Source organism: Podarcis raffonei, chromosome 3, assembly GCF_027172205.1.
Source record: "Podarcis raffonei isolate rPodRaf1 chromosome 3, rPodRaf1.pri, whole genome shotgun sequence".
Taxonomy (NCBI): domain Eukaryota; kingdom Metazoa; phylum Chordata; class Lepidosauria; order Squamata; family Lacertidae; genus Podarcis; species Podarcis raffonei.
The window spans coordinates 51,342,390-51,366,022 of NC_070604.1; the positions used below are offsets into that span (position 1 = coordinate 51,342,390).

Sequence of the window (23,633 nt, forward strand, 5' to 3'; positions counted from 1 at the left end):
AGTCTTCAAATCTCAGCATCAGGTCATTAATAAGTCAAGGATACTGTTGAGGATGCTTAAGAATGTGGTTGTGCATTACAACAGGACAGAACAAATTCCCTATGCTGCTAGTGTTTCATATTAGCTGGCGGATAAAGAAGAGGTCTAAAGAAATGCAGGTATGTAATATGTATTTATTGTATTATTGTACAGAAAAATTAAATCTCTCTCATATACGCTTTTCAAAAAGCTTTATTCCAGTTAGTAACATTGTGCCATATGTGCAGCATCAATATAGCAGTGAATTATAGCTGCATCACACTATAAACTTGTATAGTCTAGTCCAGTCATATTCATTTTTTAAAACATCAATAACAACTATACTGGAAAGCAGTATTTCTCTGAAGGATCAATCCAGCAAAGGTGCAATTCTAGCTACTTTACATAAAGGGAAACACCTACAAGTGTGAATAAGACAGATCCTTAAGCCAGCTCCTGATGACCATGGGGTTTTTTGAAAAACTGGAGAAGAGATCTCAATGCTGCACTTCCTAGCCCTCAAAATCTTCAGTTACGTAAGGTATATATAGTCTAGTAAATATCTGTATGGTGCAGTCCTATAGTCCCTGGGTGGGTGGTCCCTGGGACCAAGGAATCTTATTCAATCATTGCCTGTGTTCCAATAGCTAAAGGCAAAAAAAAAAAATGTTATGAGGGAGGATTGGAGGTAGTTTGGGATCTGCTGGATGCAAAACGCTGCTGTTTTCTGGATCCATTTCTGAAATAGAGCTGAAAGTTTGACAGCCCTGCCTAGGGCTAGTATGGTTATTGTCTTCCTACTGGGACTAATGGGTATGGATTTTTAAAAAACCAAAAACATGCCAGCAAGGGGGAGGGGAGAGGACTCCTTCATTTCCTGCTGGCAGAAGTCCAGCAGGACTGTGGTTTGCCCACCATGACAACTACTTCTCCCCTCCCATGTAAGAGTTCTTTGCTATTTAAATGAGGTTCTCTTTCCAGAGACTTCTGCTAATGACATCCCACTCTTGTAGCCTTTTCATTATGATGCTTGCAATTAACAAATGTTTGCAACAGCCAGCTTAGAAAAACCACAGAGATGACATTCAACAAATTAGCTAAAATTATATACTTCCATTATTTCATTGGTAGTTAAGCACATCCTTAAATTTTCCAGTTTTAATCTATGGAAGTGTTTAATTTGGGATGAAGAAATCTCTGTATTACCATAAATACATATCCGATGCAGCTGGAATCGAAATAAAAAAGGCATTGTGTTATTCTCTCCATCAGCATTTATGCCACAGATTACAATTTACCATTACTGCCAATAATTCTATGTTTATGCAAAGCCCAATGAAAAAGCAACATTGGATGTATTCTATTCTTAGAAAAGGAGTGTAACGTAAGCACATATCAAACATTGATTCACATAATGAAGTACAACCTACAGCAGTGATAGAAAACTTTGTGGGCCTCCAGATATTGGAGAACAAATTTGCCTTAGTGTGGTAAATGTGCTATATAATGGGGAATTGTTGTTCAACAACAATGTGCAGGGGAACAGATTCCCCACCACTGGCCAACATCCCACTGAGGTCAATGGCAAACGCCCACTCATTTTAATGATTTGAGACTAATTAAAGCACTGTGACTCTGCCCTACCACATGAAATGCTGGTGCATTTACCCAACAGTACACCGCAAATCAATTTTGTTGCAATAGTATTTTGAACTCCTAATACTTCAGGTTTTGTGTCCAGTTATAATAGACATCACATTATAGAACCATTCATAAACATTACACATGGCTGAAAGGGAAAAAAGGTGGTTACAATTAAGTTATCTTTATGATTGCAATATTATTTGTACCAGTTCACAAAGCGTGTGCCATGATTAAGAATACATTCATACTTTGGAAGTCAAACAGAATCTGTTCCAGAAGTCCATTTGACTTCCAAAGCATGGCTTCCGATTGGCTGCGGAAGCCCTGTCTGACATTTGGATTCCAAAGAACGTTCGCAAACCAGAACACTCACTTCCGGGTTTGCAGCGTTCGGGAGCCAAAATGTCTGAGTGCCAAACCTGCACATCAGCACAAAATGGGAGCTAGGAGAATGTGGAGGAACTCCTGTATCCCTCCTACAAATAGACATACAGTGTGATTGTGACACATAACACAATAGATTGATTACATATTTCAGCTTTGACTGTGCTCAGTCTTATTATTAGGCAGGGCTGGTGAAGATGGGAGTGGCCTCAGCCCAGATGACTGCTTTCCCCCTACTGACTCAACAGGTGGCCTAGGCAGGTGAAGGAGCCTGCACCACTGCAAGTGTAGCAGCAACAGCCGATTCTTGCGCTTCCAAGTCCCAAAAATGTGAGGTCAAAAGAAGGCTCAGGTGTCAAGCTTATCTGTGTATTGATTGGCTTAAAAGCCAAACCTAAAACCAGTTTTTAATGGCAAAGCTTTGCAAATTAATCAATTTGATTTGTTGGAACATAAACTGAAAACCAAAGTTTGACACCTTGTTTAAAACCCCATTTCCAGACACATTTGCTCCAGTCCAAGAATCCACCGAAGCTGTGCGGATTTTCCCATTCACTTCAAAGGAGAAGCCATTCCTGTGCAGACGGTTCCATTACAAGCACAGACCTTTCTACACTATTGCTTCAAACAGGGCATTCTACTCCTCTAATCACACAAAGCTCCAGAATGGGGCTTCAAGTCCCACTAAAACCAGCATTATTTATTTTTCAGGTAATATGGTTAAGGGGTTCAGTCACAGTCTTTTTTCTGGCATCTCTGTGTGTAGCCAAATATACATATGTATTTTAAAAAATCAAAAAATAACCTTATGTGGTTTAGCAAGTTTTCTGTGTCTGCCACACTTGTAGTAGTTCACTGAAATTCCGCTCAGCAAGATCACTACTAAACTTTAGTTGATTTGACTGATGGGGGATGAAAGACATCATCTTCCACACTTTCTTCAATTGGTTTCATTTTTGCTGATGTTCTTAGACAAGGAGATGGCTGACCTGACAACCGTGAAAAAAGGAAATAACTTAAAAATAAATTATTACACTTCAAAAAGGAAACAAAAACCAGCACTCCTCCCACCACTACCACCCATATTCTAAGTAAGAAGGTATGTGTCCTTTCAAGGAAATTGAGTGTTTCGGTTTAAATCTGAACATGCTGGTTTAGAGGGAACACTGGTGCCAGCCAGGCAAACAATAAAAAACAGTGCCATCTGTAGTTCATTTTCAGTATTGCTCCCCATCTTGAGCAGTACTATTAAGGATGTGAGCACTTTCTCAGTCTTTTGGAATCTAAAATGCATATAATAGGAACATTTCGGGGGGGGGGCGGAATACCTTAAAAGGCTGCAAGCATACAAAAACAAAGCATTATCAGTTCAGTTTGAAAGTAAAGCTGAATGCAAAAAAGCAGAATTATGAAATCCATAGCAGCTAGTGTTACTTTATTCATTCAATTATAAAAAAATCTGTACTCTCTAAGCAACAGTAGTTCTTGCTCAGATCAGCACCTAACACAATGGGGCACAGCATCAAAGCTTGCAATAAATATTACAATTCGTGGCCCTTTAAACTACATTGGGGGGGGATACTGTTTTCATTAGTTAGCATGTTATGTATTTTTGTGTTTCTATATTGTAAACCACCCTGTGATCCTCAGATAAAGGGTGGTATAGAAGTTTAATAAATAAAGTAAAACCTGCATAGCACTTGATAATTTGCGACCGAATGTAGAAACTGTGGCAAGATGAGATACAAGATATGAATGATGAGCCTGTGAAGTCTGAACTGCAATGTCCCATTCACACATGAAAATCATTGCTTGATTGCAGGCACTGCACAAGGAGCATGAATGTGAGAACATAATTTTTTTAAAAAAATCATGGCCTGAACCCACAGACTAATGTCTGAGTGTAATGGTATTTCCCCTTGTGCTAAAGTATTTCACCCCACAACACATCCTCATGACACTTGCGATTGACTAGCTGGAAATGTAGGTTAATGACTCACGAAGGGTTGAGGCAGTGGAAGTCCCACGGAGAAAATGTTGCAAGCCATCTTCGCCATCACTTGAACTAGCCATGCTGTTTCTCATTTGCATCACAGAAAGTTGTGAGCACAAACTGGGCTGTCGATCTATTTTCTGGGATGTCTGTAGAGAAACAAGTTATACCAAAAAATTCATCATTAATAAACCTGAACATATATTTATTTGCATTTCAGTACCAATCTTGCTTCCTCCAAGGAGCTCAGAATGGCAGACATTTCTTCCATTCTCACCAATTTTGCTCACAAAAGCAATTATTGTTTGTATGCCACCCTATACCCATAGATCTCAGGGTGGTTCACAATATAAAAAACAAAATACACAATAAAGACAACACAATAAACCCCCCTTCCACAACACATTTTAAAAGGGCATCAGATGTCAATCAGCCAAAGGCCTGGTTAAAGAGGAATATTTTCACCTGGTGCCATTAGCTGGGCTAGGCTAAGAACTGGAGAATGATCCCAGGATCTCCTGATGAGCTCCATGGCTCTGTAAGGATTTGAAATTGCTTCCTCCTGATCCAAGTCTGACACTCTGCTACATCACTGGAGCTTGCCATATATGTGATAGGCCATACATACCTTTTCCAGGGAACTGGGATCAGCTATTAGCAGGGATCATTTAAGTAGATCCCCCCCAGGCTCAATTTATAGTGTATTTATAGTTTTTGTGTGTGTGTGTGTGTGTGTGCGCGCGCACACACGCACACACACACACACACACACACTCTGAGGGCAGGAATTGGATGGTTTGGATAGATGATTTTTTGAGATGCTCTGCTAGTAAGAGGCCTTTAGAGATAATTATTTGTGGAATTCTTACTTTCTACATTTGTATGCTAAATGCCGTTTTCCCGGACACTTCAAAATGGTACGACAGTCATCACTGTGCTCTTAGTAAACTGCATGCTTAACAAGAGTCAACAGTGTGATGCAACAGCAAAAAAAAGAGAGCTAATACTGCTCTAGGCTGCATCAACAGAATTATAGTGTCTAGATCAAGGGAAGTAATAGTTTTGCTTTATTCTGTCTTGGTCAGACCACACCTTGAGTGCTGTGTCCAGCTCTGGGCACCACAATTTAAGGAGGATATTAACGGGCTGGAATGTATGCAGAGGACGATGATCGAGATGATCAAAGGTCTGGAAACCAAGTCTTAAGTTGAGGTAGTTGGGCACATTTAGCCTGGATAAGAGAAGATGATAGCCATCTTCAAATATTTAAAGGGCTGTCACAGGGAAGATTCACTCCCTTGAAAGGTGGTGGGCTCTCCTTCATGGGAGGTTTTTAAGTAGGGGTTGGATGAGCATCATTGTTCTGAACCATAAACCCAAACTGGCAGGCTGCTTTGCCAGAAGTCTATACTTTTCTTAATAAAGCACTAGAACTGGCCATTCTGATGTTTTTGGCATCCTCCTTCAGCAAAACTCCACCCAACCATTCCCACAAGCCCTCCTTTGGGCCTAGAGTTCAGGACAGTCGTGAATGATCTAGTTGAAATTACTGCATTGAAGGGGTTGGGGGCCTTTCCAACTCTACAATTCTATGATACTATTATTCAAAATGTAACAAATATGTAAAAAAAGAGGTAGCATAGAAAGGGGAGATGCGTTTTTAAGAATTGAGGACAACAGCTACACAGTTTCCAACAGCAGAGATGAAATCCTTACCTTATCATTTAGTGTTGGATCATTTAATGAGTACAACTTGTTTGTAATATCTTTTCCAATAAGGTACTTAAATATTTCAAAGAGGAATGGTTCAGATTCCAGAAAAAAGGTAAGTCTCTCCCTGGACCAGCATAAAAATTTGCAGTTATCATCAGCAGTAATGGAGACCTGCAAATTAAGTATATTCATAGAATTAGGACTGCTTTAATGGGAGCCACTGACCACAATGCATTTTAGTTTGGATGTTCAGCAGAAAGAGACTTAACACAAAATGTATCAATAGTGGTTTGTCCTTCAAACACTACATCCACAGTCTGACACAGAATGTGCTTAATAGATAGATCATGGCCAATGGGTTCCCAAAATTTCACAGAAATTTGCAAGGAAAATTCTTCTGACGTTTTGGAAAGTTGCCTTCCAAATCCATTTAATTAAAAGCAGCATGTGAACAAATCTATTGCATAAAAGGAATGAAAAAGATGGACACCAATGTCTGGGATTAAACAGGCCAAATTTGAATAAAGGAACATAGATTAACACGCTATATGCAGGCCCAAAATTTTGCTGTTGTATGTGGTCTTGCTGCTTCTACCGTCGTAGTCATATCATCAACAACAAAAATATATGCACTAATGCAATATTTAAAAATAGCAACCAATTATTATTTTTACTCTCGATATATACCAACAATAATAATATATAGAATGTTAAAAAAGAGAAAACATTAAAATAAAAAAATTAAATGAACTAATACATTAATATCACCTTTTTTGACCTCTTTTTTTACTAGTGCTGCTGTTTGAAATCGACAATAAAATATTAAAACATTACAATGTTTAATTCTCTCGATCTGTTGCACACCATCTTTATGGCTTAGAGAAAGACAGCACCGACAAATTTAAAAACGAACGAACAACATCAGTTTATCAATAGTGCGACAAATGATACAACTGAACCAGTATGAATGCAGAAGTCTGATGGAACCCTACTGATGAGATTGAGATGCATGTGTGTAGGATTGCAGCTCAGTTCTAAGGGATGATTCACACATACACCATCCAGTAAAAGCAAAAGGTAGCTAGTTTGCGAAGGTTGACATGCGTCCAGCAGATGGCACCAGTGTACTACGAAAGAAAGAAAGACCCGAAGCCAAAGCCCACCCCAGACTCATAGGGAAGAAATGATCAGTGATCCTGACAGGGAAGTGAATTATGAATGTGCTGTCTCCCAAAATATGTTAAAGCAAAATGATCTATGCCCAATATAAAAGCATGCCAGGAGCATGAACCAGTTTTTACTTGGGTGTACATATTTAGTTAAACTATTCATATACCACCTGCCAAGTAAGCATCTTCCGGTGGGCTACAACAATACAATTTCCATCCCTGCATATATTTAGAAACAGAAATTTGGAAATGTGTGCCCGTCAGTCATAAAATGAACATTTTTCATTTCGTGTAAAAAATAATAATGCAAAGCCTGATCTAAATAAGAGAGATGCAAAGAACTACTCCTTTAAAATTAGGTGGCTTCCTCTCAGCTCAGAACAAATCAATGACCAAAAATAATCTATTAGGAATAGTGTTAAGTATCCCATAACTGGCGTGCTCTGGTCCATGGAGTCACAAAGAGTCGGACACGACTAAACAACTAAACAACAATCCCATAACTTCCTTCCAGTGCAGAGATGAATATATCCTGACAGCTACCTCGTTTTGGCTTTATGCCCAGTTCTTGACTGGAACATATTACATCAATTACCAGTTTTAGACACTGTATCAACCCTCTGTCCTGGCTTAGTCAGGTCAAGTAGATACTGCATAGTCATAGTTAAAAACAAGAACTCACTAAAGATCTGCAGCCCCAAAACTGGGTGCTTGGTGTTACGATAATGAAGCAATGCTGCTGCAAAGTCCTAGCTTGAAGAGTAAACATGATGGGAATGTTGGGACTGTCTGTGGGAACAGAGGGGCAGTCATTTCACAGTGCGAAGCACCGGAATTACCTCAGAGTGTAATATGAGCTGTACAGGAAGTACAGGAAGTGTTTGTTATAACACTGCTGGAGTTTGGAGAGAGCAGTCATGTTTTTTTGTAACGCTGCAAAGACAGAAATAAAAGCATGTAAATATGCTTCTGTCTATCTCTTTCCCCTGCCAGGGGAAGAGGGGGTGTTTGAGAAGAATCGCCGATCGAGACCTTGCCTGCGCCTGCTGGGGAATGCAGCCAGGGAGGTCAACAGGGAATCAAGCCGGGTGCCTGGGATTGCTGCCAGTTTCTCATGAGAAGGGCTTGAATTTCCCAACACTTGGTACAATTTTATGCGTGAAATTCAGCTTGCCCACTTCACAGTAGCCACCTTTGGGGAAACTGAGGTATCTTCACAACTTAACTTCCAGATGTACAGTGACTTTGCCTCCAAATATCACATTCTGAGATACTGCCTTCCTACCAAAAGTATACAACACCCACAGGTGGGAGGGTTTTCTCTCAACTCCCCTCCCTCGTTTCCTATCTTTACCACATCTACTTACCATCGAATCAAGTCCCTACTTCTCAAGCCAATACCTACTCTGCTTCCTTTCCCATTGAGCAGCCACTATTCCTCTGGCCTCCCCTTTTACTTAGGAGATGGACAATTGTCAGCATATATATATATATACAGTGGTACCTCGGGTTACATATGCTTCAGGTTACATACGCTTCAGGTTGAAGACTCCGCTAACCCAGAAATAGTGCTTCAGGTTAAGAACTTTGCTTCAGGATGAGAACAGAAATCATGCTCCGGCTGCGCGGCAGCAGCTGGAGGCCCCATTAGCTAAAGTGGTGCTTCAGGTTAAGAAAAGTTTCAGGTTAAGTACTTAACCCGAGGTACCACTGTATATTGTGTGTGTGAGAGAGAGAGGGAGGGAGAGAGATTTCCTTGGTTTACAAAAGTACATGCCTCATCTCTTTTTTCAGGTTATACAGTCTTTTCTACAGATCAGTTACATTTGTTACGAGACATTTTAGTGTTGAGTACAGTTTAAGGTCAGCAAGAAAAGGGGGGAGGGGTAGTGAAATTTTTATTTACAATTGTCATCTTTTTATTAAAAAAAACAGGGGCCTTGGAGTTCAAAATCATTTTAGAATATGGAAGTACTATTGCTGCCCTTATTTATCTTCAGTGCTTCTTTTGAAGTAGATTAGTGTTCAGATTAACATTAGGCATAATCCTGGATAGCTCACTTGGCGAGAATGTGGTACTTGTAACACCAAGGTTGCAGGTTCAATCCCCATATGGGACAGCTGTGCATTCCTGCAGGGTCCCTTCCAACGCTACAGTTCTATGTTTTCTTAGTCCCACAACAGATTCATATGAATATTTTATCCAATATTTATTATGGTACTTGCGTTAAACCTTTAGAATCCAAAGAGAGAAACTATATAATTTTACAGCTCTCAACAAGCAACACAACACTGCCACTTTTGCATCTAGAATGATAACGATTATATTCTCCAACATTAACATCTGAAAAGGCCATATGAAAAGGTTAACTCTATAGCACCACATGTTTTTTTCATCAAGAATTACATTCACACCCAACAGAACAGTTCCATACCTGGAACTTCTCACCTCGATGCATCTGAGTTGATCGAAATTCAGGAGAATCTATAAAGGCACAGGGGTAAATATTATGCAGAAAATGCCCTCGATAGGAGACCTTCATTCTGATGATAAAAAATGAAAAACATATGAAAATACCAGAGGCACAACAATTCAATTCAATTCATACAATAATTTAATGTGTTTAGAACCCTGGAAAGTTGGGGTTCAAAAACAGATATGTTTTTGAATATAGAAGGCTTCTCACTTCAGAAGGTAGACTTGCATATCATGAAGGGGGGGAGAAACAAACTAGACATGGAGAATTATGGGAACTCTATTTCATTAACGGTCACAGAGCAACACCCTTAACAAATAACATTCCCCATGATTGTTAAAGTGGTATAATATTGCTTTAAATGTGTTGTGTGGGTAGAACTCTGATTTAACACTAAGGTATAGTTAAACAAAGTGAATCAACAACTTAGGAATCACGGTGGCATGAGAGAGTGCTACAGCTCACTGACACCAAAAAAGATGCCAAGAAGCAATTGGCTCAAGCACTGTAGAGATCAGTAAAGGTTACTGCTACCTCAAAGCAGTATCTTAAAGCAATGGAGGAAAGCAGCATTGAATTGCTACTGCATACATTCAAATTATTCAAAACTAATGTTATGTATAAAAGAGGACACAAGTTATTGTATATTGCAGTCCCTTTCAATTTTCATTTCCACTTTTCCACACTTCAATTATGCCATGAAAAGGACTACTCCTGGTTCAAACTTTTTCAAGCACGTACTTTCCTTTTAACAGGATGCTTAATCGATCATCCACTGATGTTTTGTCCTCTGCAGCATACGCTTGACCTGTTTTTAGTGTCTGGATGTTGCAGAATTGTCCTGTCAGTCTTTGGAACAACTCTGGAGGCACATGGAGTGGTTCAAACATTCTCTTATACAGACTGTTGAGCTCCTTGTCTATCTTTATCTATAACACAAAAAGTAAGTATTTCTCAGCATTGATTCTAAAATATACTTTTTACCCAAAACACATAAACATACAAACCAGTGACAACTTTATTCCAATGTAGCATCAAAGAAACTGACAAATGGGATACATCTAACACTATAGTTATACATATAAACAGATGTACTTTTACCATAGAAATTTAAATAATAATATCAGAGTTAGAAGTTGCATTGTATTTTTCTGTGTGTGGAAATACCAGTTTCTTCCAGCCTACATTTAAGCTAGGAAGTGCCTATACAGTTTAAAATGTTTCAAAGGGCACAGGAGGCACTGTGGTCTAAACCACGGAGCCTCTTGGGCTTGCTGATTGGAAGGTCAGCAGTTTGAATCCACGTGATAGGTAAGCTCCCATTGCTTTGTCCCAGCTTCTGCCAACAGAGGAGTTCAAAAGCACACCAGTGCAAGTAGATAAATAGGTACCGCTGCGGCAGGAAGGTAAACGGCATTTCCGTGTGCTCTGGCTTTCATCACAGTGCTCTGTTGTGCCAGATGTGGTTTAGTCCTGCTGGCCACATGACCCAGAAAGTGGTATCACACTCATGGCTACAAGCAGATGTAACCAATGCAGCAATACAGATATAAATGGCAATAGAATTATATTCTAATAAAATAGGTAATCAGATCTTTCCTTATTTTCCCAGTTATTTCTCTACCTGTTGTAGCATAGAGCTGGTGGAGCACAGTGACTAAGAGTACAGTCCTCTAAACGTTTCCTCAATGGGACCTGCATCTGAGTTCAATGAAACTTGCTTCCATCTAGATGTTTATAGCCGAAGAGACTGACCTACAAATCAGGATGCATTCAGGTCAAATCTCAATTTGGCTGTGAAATAGCTAGGTGACCTTCAACATGTCTCCTTATATCTCCACACACTCCCAACTGCAATAAGGGGGTAAAAAAAAGTCACAGGGCTAGAGTGAGAAAAGCAAGTTATGTGAAGCACTTTGAGCACTCTACAGGTAATGCTCAACAGCAAAGTACTAATATAATTACCGTATTTTTTGCACCATAACACTCACTTTTTTCCTCCTAGAAAGTAAGGGGAAATGCCTGTGCGTGTTATGGAGGGAATGCCTACGGGTGGCATGCCTACGGATTTTCCTCCTCTAAAAACTATGTGCGTGTTATGGTCGGGTGCGTGTTATAGAGCGAAAAATACGGTATTTTGGTTCTTTGCTAAGATGCGGAAGATGGCCAGAGAGCCCTGAAAACAACTCTAAAGGCTTGCAAAAGCCAGTCCATTATAAGATGCTGTAGGAAAGAGAAAACAGTGTCTAACATTCTACACTCATTTATGCACCAAAACAGGAAACAGGGTGAGAAAAAAACTGGCTCATATCTAGCTGTGCTCCTGAATCAATAGAGTTACTACCCAGGACACAGTGTCCAACCGTATCTAAAAACATTAGCAGATTGAGCAGAGACCAAATTGGTTTGCAAAGAGAGGAGAAAGTGGGTGTCATGAAGAGCAAAAACAGGAAAGGCTTCAGCACTAGACAAATAAGTATCGGAGGCATTACAGAGGCATAATTCAAGGAAAGAGAGTTTGTCTGTAGTTTAGATTATTTCTTGCTAATAAATAAGAAAGGAAAAAGAGGTGTGTGCTCTGTGGGGAAAAGAGCTTTGCCCTTGGGTTTAAAGAGAAATGTGAGTATTCATTTGTCATAAAGATGCTAGGAGTCTTGCAAGCTGTTCTGCGTTCTCAATTTTTTGCCAAGTAAAAACCACATACAGGATTTTCTCCCTTATCCTTTCAGTTCATTTAGGTCAAAGTGTTATTTCATGCTTCATTTTCATACTGTTCACTCATGCCACAGTGAACAGATGCTACAGAACAGCTGTAGAAAGTGCAGTGTGAGAGGACTACTCTAGATGAAAATTATTCAGCAGTACAGCAGCAAATATCATGTGGATCTCCATATAAACTGTGCCCATATGCAATGTATCGCAGAACTAGAATGACTTTATTAGCAGGAAATAAAACCTATGTAACTTGCACTTTTCAAACAATATCTGAATCAAAACACAACCATCCTTTGAAATTTGAATTTCTCTTAATTTTGCTATGCAATTCTTCAGCCAAGTAAAAATGCATAAATTAAAGCTAAGTGTGCATATATATGGAGAGATAGCACTGCAAAAATTGTGCAAAATAGCATATAAATGTGTGTATTAGGAGAAATTAACACTAAAATGCTGGTGAATTTTTTTAAAAATATGCATACTGGCAAGGAAATGTTGAGAACTGAGTATTAGGAAAATGAGAAACAAAAGCGACAGATTTGACCATCCCTACTCAACATTAAAGGCTGCCTTTTAAAGGCTTCTAATAAACTGCACATCAAGTTCCTGTTTTCCCATGCCAAAGCTTTCAGTTGCATTGGTGTTCTGCTGATGACATATTCAGCTTAGGAGGGAAGAGAAAAGCCTGAAACATTTTAAGTTTTTGTACAATGACTGTAAGAATGAGTCATCTAGCTTGCTGTGCTGTTTTCATTTTTTATTTATATATTAAATCAAATCTAACTGGATTAAATGAAACACTCTTAATATTTCAATTTTGATGTGGGTTTTATATTCATCATGAATAACCAAACTGTGAAGGATGTTGGAAAGCAGATGAGCTATTGAGTTATACACACACACACAGCAAGACAGACAGGAAGAATATTGATAGCCAGAAAGCAAATCCACTGTCTAAAACAGGCAAGCAATCACAGTCACTTCAGTCTTTTGAGAAGTGGCTTCAATATTTCGTGCCAACATTTCAAGGAGGGAGCTGCAGCTCAAGATAGGAAAAGAGGTGGTAAAGGAACACCTAGCTACTTTAAATGAATTCAAATCTCCAGGGCCTGGTGAGCTGTACCCAAGGGAACTAAAGAAGCTTGCAGATGTAGTGTCAGAGCCTCTGTCTATAATCTTTGAGAATTCTTGGAGAACAGGGGAGGTTCCTGCAGACTGCAGGCAGGCAAATGTTGTTCCCTATCTTCAAAACAAAAGTGGGGGGAAGAAGACCCAGGTAACTACCAACCAGTCAACTTGACACTAATACCAGAAAAGGTCCTAGAACAGATAATTATAAATGGTCGGTCTGCGAGCCCTTGGGAAAGGATGCTGTGATTACTAAGATCCAGCATGGGTTTCTCAAAAACAAGTCATGCCAGATGAATCTCTCTCTCTCGTTACAAGTTTGGTGGATCAGGGGAAAGATGTGGACATAGTGTATCTTGATTTCAGTAAGATATTATTGTAGATAAAGGAACTGTTAGATGGATTTGTAGCTGGTTGGCTGGCTGAACCCAAAGAGTGCCCAAAGGAACTAATAGTTCATCATTCTGGAAAAAAGTTACAAGTGGGGTGCCACTGGATTCTGTCCTGGGCCCATTGTTGTTCTATGCCTTTATAAACCACTTGGATAACAGACTTGAGGAGGGGCTCATCAAATTTGCAGATGACACCAAACTGGGAGGGGTAGCTGATGCCACAGAAGATGAATTTTAATAGGGATATATAGGCAGCAATAACCAGATAGGGGACACCTGAATTAGACAGTAGTACATATGAAAACGGGTGGCGCTGTGGGTTAAACCACAGAGCCTAGGGCTTGCCGACCAGAAGGTCAGCAGTTCGAATGCCCGCAACGTGAGCTCCTGCCAACCTAGCAGTTCGAAAGCACATCAAAGTGCAAGTAGATAAATAGATACCGCTCCGGCGGGAAGGTAAACGGCGTTTCCGTGCACTGCTCTGGTTCACCAGAAGCGGCTTAGCCATGCTGGCCACATGACTCGGAAGCTGTCTGCAGACAAATGCCGGCTCCCTCGGCCTATAGAGTGAGATGAGCACACAACCCCAGAGTCTTCTGCGACTGGACCTAATGGTCAAGGGTCCCTTTACCTTTACATGTGAAAAGGTTCTAGGGTCTTAGCAGACCACAAACTTAACATGAGTCAACAGTGTGATGCAGCAGCAAAAAAAATGCTATTCTAGGCTGCATCAACAGAAGTACAGTACCCTAACCAAGGGAAGTAATAGCCTCACTCTATTGTGCCTTTGTCAGACCACATCTGGAGTACTGAGTCCAGTTCTGAGTGCCACAATTTAAGAAGGATATTGATATGCTGGAATGTGTGCAGTGGAGGGTGACCAAGATGACCAGGAACAGTTGAGGAAATTGGCTATGTTTAGCCTGGATACGAGAACACTGATAGGAGATATGATAGCTACCTTCAAATAGCTAAAGGGCTGTCACATGGAGGATGGATCAAGCTTGCTTTCTCCTGCTCCAGAGGGTAGGATCCAAACAAATGGACTCAAGTTATAAGGAAGGAGATTCCGACTAAACACTAGGAAGAACTTTGTGAAAGTAAGTGTTGTTTGACAGTGGAAAGGATTCCCTCAAAAGGCGGTGGACTCTCCTTGAAGGTTTTTTTTAAGCAGAGGTTGGTTGGATGGCTGTCTGTCAGGGATGCTTTAGTTGAGATTTCTGTATTGCAGCGGGTTAGACCCTCGGGATCCCTTCCAACTCTACAATTCCATGATTCTATGCTCCAAATATACCAATTTCAAACAATCACAGTAAATGCAACATGGAACAAAACCCTATAAAATTTCATTCCATGAAAACATGGGATAACCTTTCTCCCTCCCTCTGCCCTCCCCAAAAGCAAACTCCTTTTCCTTTTTTTTTATTAAAGCAACTTCACCAATGCGCAACATGATGGAGAAAGGAAGGGCTTAAACTTTCCCAGTCCAAATCATTCAAGATGGTTCCTTCACCCACCTCATGTTCCAGATGTGGGCTGCTCAATCAAACATGTGTTTAGGATCCAACAAGTGGAGCACAAGCAGGTTTACAAGAACAATTTGGAATGGGACAATAATCTGCAGTGTGCACGCCCCTTCCCACCCAGCAATCTGCTTTTGTTCAGACAATCCCAGAAAAGAAAACCACACATGTATTACTGTAACATATGGTGCCAAAGGAGGCAGGGAGCTGGAGCACTTTCCCTATGACAAAAGGCTAAAATGTCTCAGATTTTTAGTTGGGGGGCGGGGAGCTCTGAACCAGCATGTTCTTAAGAAAGAAATAGGCTACAGTTAAAAGGAGCTGTATGAAAAATGTAAAGCCTGCATTAGACATTCATTTTTACATGTGGCATAGATAGCAAGAGAGGGCCAAACCAGCTTTTTAGTTTCATACATGACAAAGCAGCAAAACATCAGCGCAGGTGCAACACTTAAAGGGAAAGTCAATACTGAACAACACAGAATCAATTTTAAAAATCTTAAGAGGCTGGAGAACAGCTTCAGTAGGGGCTGAAGGCACTGAAAGATGCACAGTTGCCCTCGAAAACAAAATAGCTGAGGAAACAAGGCACACCCATCCCCTTTTATAGAATTAACTGTAAGTCACTGATCTATAGTAACTGAAATTTTGCACTGTACTATAAAGAAAGAAATTATTTGTTGATGGCTCAAGATAACTTTGAATGACTTGCAGCATTGTATCTTCCAACAGGGCTTACTCTCAAAGAAATGTTCATAGCCTTAATCATGTACAAGGAATTTTCCTGCTTATTGCTTGATTGATGCCTTTCAATCGTATCTTGTAAAACTGGTTACAGTATTACGCAGAAAAAAAATTAATATTTGATACAACAAAAAGATCATACAGTTCAGTGATTACTGGTCACCAGCACAAACTTTGGTTTAAACCAATCTATTTTTCCTGCCGAGGTAACTGGTTTAACAGATGAGTGGAGGAAATACTCAAAGACTTGTCCCTAGTCATAATGAGCCAGATGCCCTACATCATAAAGAATCAAGTGTCCTGAAAACTGAAAAACAACCACCACCACCATAATGTGCACATTGGATTCAAGTTGAACCAAGATGGCAGGTTGCACAAATGGAAATTTGGTGGCTGTATACTAAAAAATAAATTAAAAAAAATAGGAATTCATAAAGAATTAAAGGCCTCTGTACGAAGGATTTTTATGTTTAAAACAAATACTTGAAAGCAAAGCTCTTGAGAGTTATATAAATGATAATTCATGTATTCAAGTTAGTCAACAAGCCCAGTATAGACTTATTAGAATCAAGATGGAAGAGAATCGTCCTTTTAAAGTAGCACCTTAGACATTTTATCAATAGTTTAGTGTTGATGTACATACCGGTCTTCTCTTATATAGCAAGTATATAAAATGCAAAAGGTTGATAACAAGGAATGTTGTATTCCAGATCATTATATCCACAGCACAACGGAATAGTGTTGCCCAGATGATGAATAGTGTACATCCTGCCAAAAACAAAGTGTGTCAAATGACTATGTATACACACACACACATGTCCAAAGAACTATGATTCCAACAGAATACTGCAACTGGTTTTTCCCAGCCTCCTCAGTTATGTATTCCAAGAATAAAAATATTCTGTTTAGTTTACTTCCAAATAATATTATTATTAATAATAATGCTCCTCCTTAGGGCAATTAAGCTGCAAGTCATACACTGGCCCTTCGTAGGCAATGAATGCAAATGCATTCCACTGCAACTACAATATAATGTGTGCCACAGTCATAAGCATGTGTGGACAATAAGCAAAGCTCTTCACACTAAAAAAAAATCCCAGAAAACATAATGGCTGGCAGAAGGTCGCTGTGCATGCCGTTTACATGTATGTGTGTCACTAAGTACACTGGAGGTATACTGGAACCATACAGCTGTTTGTATGTACAGGCCACCTTTCTATTAACATAATATCTAAAGTAGTTTACAAAAAATACTACAATATCAGAGACAACTAAAAACATTAATTTAAGACAGAGAATTAAAAAAAAGATGCATTAATGCAATCAGTATAGCAGTATTAGGAATTCAATTAAGTCATATACACAAAAACACATAATTACTAAAAGCTATGTAAAATGACAATAGTGTTAGTGTTTCCTGAACCTGTCAGAGAGCATTCTACAAGCTGGGTGCCACCACTGATGAGGCCAAGTGTAACCTTACTAGTGGGGACACCCAATAGATCAGATACACTCTAAATCAATGCTCCCTCACTATGACAACAGAGCAGTCGTGTATGAGCCAGAGTTACCTCTTCTGGCTTTAACTCTTCCATGCCATACTAAACTGTAGAATCCTGTTCTGAACCGCAAATTACTTTTGTATTTCAAAAACAGTTTGTGTTGTGGTATGGAAGAAGGGGAGCGGGTACTAGTATGCAATAAGAAGAAAATCTATTTGGCATATAAAAGCTTTTGCATATTCCTAAATATTTGTTTGTCCTACCTATTATTACCATGGCTCGTAGGACAATCATATGAAGATGAAAAGTGGTTGGAATAACCAATCCAACAGCAAAACAAATATTGGCCAAATGAAACACGAGATGGTGAATCTCTCTCCAGTTTTCACAAAGAGTTTCATTCAAAGGCATAGAGATGGGATTGTTGACATCTGGGTTGAAACTCAAAGGGGTCACCATGATTGAATTTGCTTCTGTAGGATTCATCTTGAAGTTGCCTGTTAAAATGTTTTTTTAAAACAACAACAACAACAAAACATAAAAATAAGAATTGGAAAATACAACACATAGTTTCACACTTGCAGCTTGAATCAATGTCTTTTTCAACAGATACAAAAGTACTGGAGACCATATTCACAGATGTTAAAAACTCTTATATTTAACATTCTGAAAAGTTTTTTTTTTTGTGTGTGTGTGTATGTGGGTGTGTGTGTCACTATCACTCTATTTTTAAATAAGAACAAAAGACAACATATGTATCCAAGCTGCTCCAAACTGTTTTGCTATCCACGGCAAAGTATCAGCTTTCTGCATGCATGAAGTGTATGCCAAAGGTGGCTTCTATGCTTTAGATCAGTATTGGCATGGGATGCTTAAAAATAAAGTGAGTCTCCCTTATCTATCCCACACCTATCAAACTGTCATGTGGCAGCGACATTAAATAGTTCTACTAAATATAGCACTTTACAACGCTTGAGAGGCAAAAGGCTGCACAATTTTTCTGACAGCCAATTTTAAGTGCAGCAGAAACAGGTTTACTTTATCTCCAAACACGACAGAAGGGCAGATAATGCATCTGACCACGGAGCAGAACTGTCCATGCATGGGCATCAAGCAAGGGGCACTTCTTAATTAGATACACAACCAGCCCCTAGTATTGAAGTTGAAAACTTCTTAACAGGGGCATAACTGTTTGCTTCTCTGCACTGTTTAGTTTTAACAGTAGCTTTCTTGGCAGTTCCTATTCAGTTTTAATTATTTTTTCTGGTTTGTATTCATGCTTTTCAACTTGAGCCAAGTACTTTTTATTGCCTGGTAATAATAATGTCAAAATACCACCAACACATACAAGACAGTGAAGGAAAAGAACACAAATGTAACAACTTACAGGGTGGAATATTTTTTACCTTAAGTCATATTTCCTTTTTTAAATAATTTGAATTGAGTTTTCATTTTCCTACATTTCAAATTAAACATTTTACAAACTTTAAAATATCCAATGACTTCCCTTCTTCTCCTTCCATGGTTCATATTACATATCATACTTTCTTGCATATTTTACAATAACCATTCAAATCAATTTTCCACTTTCACATCAATCAAATATTGTTTGCTCTGTTGAATTTATCTTAATGCTGCCAGTGTTTTCAGCTGTGTACAATTATTTCCCATATATTCAATAAATATTTTTTACTCTTCTTTAAATATACATTCTTCTTGTGCTCTTATTCTGTGGGTTAAACCTGAAAGTTCTGCATATTCTAACATTTTAAGTTGCAAGAACTATATGTAAAATTACCATGCAAGCACAAAGGTGGGGTGGCGGTTAACTATGCAAGAAAGCACATCAAAATTAATTTGTTGAAAGTCAGGCCCACATTAGATTTTGAATTTTAAAAGCACAGGCGTTCAACAAGACATTGAAAAAGCTTTCAACATTATAAGCATATCAGAATCCAAACTTCTTTACCTTCAATGTTACTGTAAAACCTGGCATGGGCTAGAATGTAAAATCTTATTCTCACCTGCATTTTATCCTGCACTAATATTTTATTCTTATTTATTTATTGCTATTAATTTATTAGGATTATTTATGCATATAAACATTTACACATGACACAAATTGCTCAGTACAGGATGAAATACACCTTTAAGGTTGCAGTGCTTACTAGAGAATAAATCCCACTGAATTTCATGCCTAGGCTTGGGCTGCAAGTAGTAGGGTATTTTTGCACACTAGCACAAGTCACTGAGAAAAGGCAAGCTATATATAACACACCACACACACACAAAAATCCTAAGCTCTATCCGGGCACACTGCAAGCATGAAAAGCCTACACACAAGCTCCACTCTGCTTTGCCCTCCAACTCATGGAGGGCAACTGTGTGAAGTGGGAAGGAGTGGGAAAGAGATAAACTCTGAACTTTTGGTATCGTGCAATACTGATCCCTGCACAGCATCACAGATAAACTGTTGGGAAAATTCCCCATGGGATACCACTGTGTTTTCTGAATCACCTGGCTTTGTGCTGCTTCAGAACAAGTGTCCTTATAAATAGCTGGTGACCTGTAATCAGACAAAGTAATGCATTAATTCCACTTATTCTTTAAAAAAAAAAAGACAGTAGCCAAACTCTTGACTCAAAATGAAAACACATATTATTGTTAATGCAGTTTTGCAGTATGCTCTTGTAAATCATAACAATAAACATTTGGCAGGGTTATTTCAAGCAGATCATGACTGCATCTATTTGTATAAATTAATTCAGTTTGCATTTATTTTGCATCCTATATTTGCTGGACTTCAAATATAAAGTACACCACCTTTCATATACCTGTGAGCAGATACTTATTAAAGAATATATTTGAAATGAAAAGGAGCAAAGCAAGGAGCGACAGCAGGAGTCGTCTCCTCAGTAAGCGACTGAAGGCATCCAAGGAAACGGGTGGCAGATAAGCCCATATAGCCTGACTGCCAAATTACAGCAGGCTCTCCTCACAAAGGACCGCTGTAAAGAGATAAGCAGACCACCACTTGGGGGTGTCTCCACTGAAATGTCCCTTGACATTCCAGGCTGTGACAGAGCTTTGCACACAAGCGGACCAGAAAGCAGGAAGGCCCTGGCTGGAGAAAACAACAGGTGCTCAGCTTAAATGGAGCCAGGCCTCAGAAAAGCTTAGGGCTTCCCCTGAATTTCAAGCATCAGGACTCATTCAAGAAGGTGCTGCAGGAGTAATAAGCAGGAACAATTAAGCATGTGAAGACTGCCTCTCTCAAGGAAAGGAAGCAAGGGGCTCTACACTCCAACTCTTAAACTGCAGCAGAGAGTGTGTGTGTGTGTGTGTGTGTGTGTGTGAGAGAGAGAGAGAGAGAGAGAGAGAGAGAGAGAGAGAGGGATGACTGAGTACGTATTGAGGGAACCAAAATATTATTTTGCACTTGTCACACTTTGAGCTCACCTCTGGCAGCGTATGAAATTGACCCTGGGATAGCTCAGTCAGTAGAGCATGAGACATTTAAAATCTTGGGGTTGTGGGTTCCAGCCTCACATTGGGCAAAAGATTCCTGCATTGCAGGGGGTTGGACTAGATGACACTTGGGGTCCCTTCCAACACTCCAATTCCATTAAGTTACTATGTCTCTATGGCACAGACTAGGCAGGTAGGTGACCTTGCTAAGCTGACCCAGGTCTGGGAAAGAAGGGACTGCTATGCGCCTTGCGCTCTACTGAGGAAGCGCGGGAAACGGATTCAGCTGCGTCTCTGAGCAGGCGCAAAGTGAATTTCTGCCGCCCCTCCACAAACTCGGCCTGGAATTCCTGCCGTTCTTCGAAGGGGGTTTGCTTGCGCTCGAGAGGGGCGCCCGACTCCCGGGGAAACTTTCTCCTGAGCAAGGGGAGGCGAGCCCGAAGGGCCACCAGGCTGCCGAGAAAACCCCTCGCGGGAGCCTCTCCCGCATCCGCAGCTGGTTAGTCGGCGGACTTGCGAGTAACAGTAACTGCAGCGTCCCGCCTCCCGTTTCGCGCGCTTGCCGCCGCCGCCTCACCCAACTTCTCCCGTCGGGGCTGCAGCCTTACCTGCCGCTCGCTTCTGAGGCGCCTCCGTCCCGCCGTGGGTCTCCTCCAGCGGCAGCTCCTCCGAGGGCGCCCTCTCTTGCTGAAGGAGTCGAGGCGAAGCACGCGCGAGCCCCCGGGGCGGAGGTTTTGACTAAAATAGGCAGCGGGCAGCAGCCGCCACCAAGTTGCGGGCGGCGCCAGCTCTCCCTTCGCACGCCGCCTGCTGCGACCTCTCGAGAGCCGCGGCGGCGGCGGCGGCGGACGCAGCGCGCAAGCGCCGGGAAGGCGAAGGCACAGCCCCGGGCAGGCGGGCCCTTCCGTCCCTTCGCCGGCTGTTGGACGGCGAGGACTCAGGCAGATGCAAACTGCCCTGTGGCTCCCGCCGTCGGGAAGCGTTTAAAACGAGATTCGGAGTGCCTCTGAACATGGGTTGAGTGTTTCTTTTCCGCACTGAGTAGCAGAGAATATATTAGGTCCCAGTTCCTCCTCCTCCTCCCCAAAAGACCAATCAAATAAAGCAAGGTTTAATTAATGCTTCTATTGCAGAGGGTACTAGGCTGCTGTGCTTTGGTTCAGGAACCGACGGCCACCCGAGTAGCCCGACAGGTGTGAAATAGCCTGTTAATTTCTCAGGTGAGGGAGGAGCTACGAATTAAAGAACGAGGTGAGTCCCACATTTACCAGGTATCCGTATTCTCCGACTAGATGTCCTACTCCCAATTCCCAGATAAGGGAGCAGGATTTGGATGCGATGAGGAAAGTGGAAAGGCTGTAGCTCCAAAAGGTCCCAGATTCCATCCCTAGCACCTGCAGGTAAGGCTAGGAGACACACCTGTCCTGAAACCAAGACTAGCCACTGCCAATGAGTGCAGGCCACACTGAGGAAGATGGGCCCCTGGGAGTAGCCAGGATTTATTAGGGGAGGTGCAGAACCAAGTTATCTGCCACACAATTGGTCAGTTAAGTATTTCTATGTATTTACTTGACTGGGGGAGCAGCTGCCCCCACCGCACCCCCCTGGCTATGCCCATGGATGAGCCATTGGTCTGACATGGTTTATTATGTCTCTGTGAAATATGATGAAGTGGTTAGGTAGCAGAGCTGGCCTGCAGGTGAGACGGGGTGAAGCCGCAGAAATGCAAGAGGCAGCATCCTGTCTTCCCCGCCACTTCAGCAATCACCAAGCAGCTCTGCTTTGGTGCTAGTGTCCCCCCCCCCCCATCCCTTGCAGTGGAGGGCAGCCAGCACTGAAGCTCTCCAGAACATCTCCCTCTTGCCCAGTTTGAGCAAGAAGAGGGGATGTTCCAGACAACCTTGCAGAGTTTTGCCCTCTTCCCAGTGATGAGGTTTGCAAGGGCCTTTCCTTGTTGTCCACATGTGTCTAGCCTTCTGTCTTTCTCTCCCCCCCTCCCTCTCTCTCATTCCCCCTATAATTGTATCTAGATTTTCTCTTACTCTTCTTCCCATTTCTTACAATATACGTACTCGATTGCCTCTTCTCACTTTCAATCGATTCTCATCTATCTAAATACATGCTAATAAAATAATAATCTGATTTAAATGCTTTGGAAGAAGGAAAATAGGTTTACATGTTTTAGAATAAACTGTAATAATAAATAATATTTTGTAATTCCCATAAATGTGGGAGGTGTTTTCATTTTTCCCTACTCTCTAAATAATCGGGAGTGTCTGTAAAGGCAATGGCAGGCATGAAACTATTAAAATTGTAAATCTACACCAAGGAAAGCAGTGTACAATAAATTGTTATTCATGCTATGCATCAAAAATACATCTAGAGAAAGGATCAATGTATCTCATTAATTCAAAGCCAAGGAACAACCATTTGAAAGTATTATGTCTTCATAGCTATTAAAATATTTATAGCAATTGCTCATTTTTCTTCTAACGTTTCTGAGCATCTTGCTGTTCATCTCGTCTTCTACCAAAAGATGAAAATACATTATTTCACATCATATATAATAGTGAATGTATAAGAGAGAATCTTCTTCTACTTCCTCATGGAAGTGGTTGCGGATAAATTTACTTATGTCTCTTGGACAAACCCAATACAGTGGTAACACAGGTTAAGTACTTAATTCGTTCTGGAGGTCCGTACTTACCCTGAAACTGTTCTTAACCTGAAGCACCACTTTAGCTAATGGGGCCTCCTGCTGCC

At 40.7% G+C, this 23,633-nt stretch overlaps 1 protein-coding gene and 1 long non-coding RNA gene across 2 annotated transcripts; one reads left to right on the forward strand and one right to left on the reverse strand.

Moving 5' to 3' along the window:
- Positions 1 to 36: 36 nt before the first annotated feature.
- On the forward strand, positions 37 to 2,850 carry LOC128410387 (uncharacterized). The gene is made up of 2 exons (XR_008329481.1): positions 37 to 158; positions 2,548 to 2,850. It is a non-coding gene; the product is annotated as an uncharacterized LOC128410387 (long non-coding RNA).
- Positions 2,421 to 21,724, reverse strand: BVES (blood vessel epicardial substance). Its single transcript, XM_053381555.1, has 9 exons — positions 21,479 to 21,724; positions 19,920 to 19,968; positions 17,666 to 17,899; positions 16,544 to 16,668; positions 10,140 to 10,327; positions 9,357 to 9,465; positions 5,756 to 5,923; positions 4,047 to 4,188; positions 2,421 to 3,035 (listed from the first exon to the last, which is right to left on the reverse strand). The coding sequence occupies exons 3-9, from the start codon at positions 17,886 to 17,888 to the stop codon at positions 2,929 to 2,931; spliced, it is 1,062 nt and encodes a 353-aa protein (XP_053237530.1). The 5' UTR covers positions 17,889 to 17,899; positions 19,920 to 19,968; positions 21,479 to 21,724; the 3' UTR covers positions 2,421 to 2,928.
- Positions 21,725 to 23,633: the final 1,909 nt, after the last annotated feature.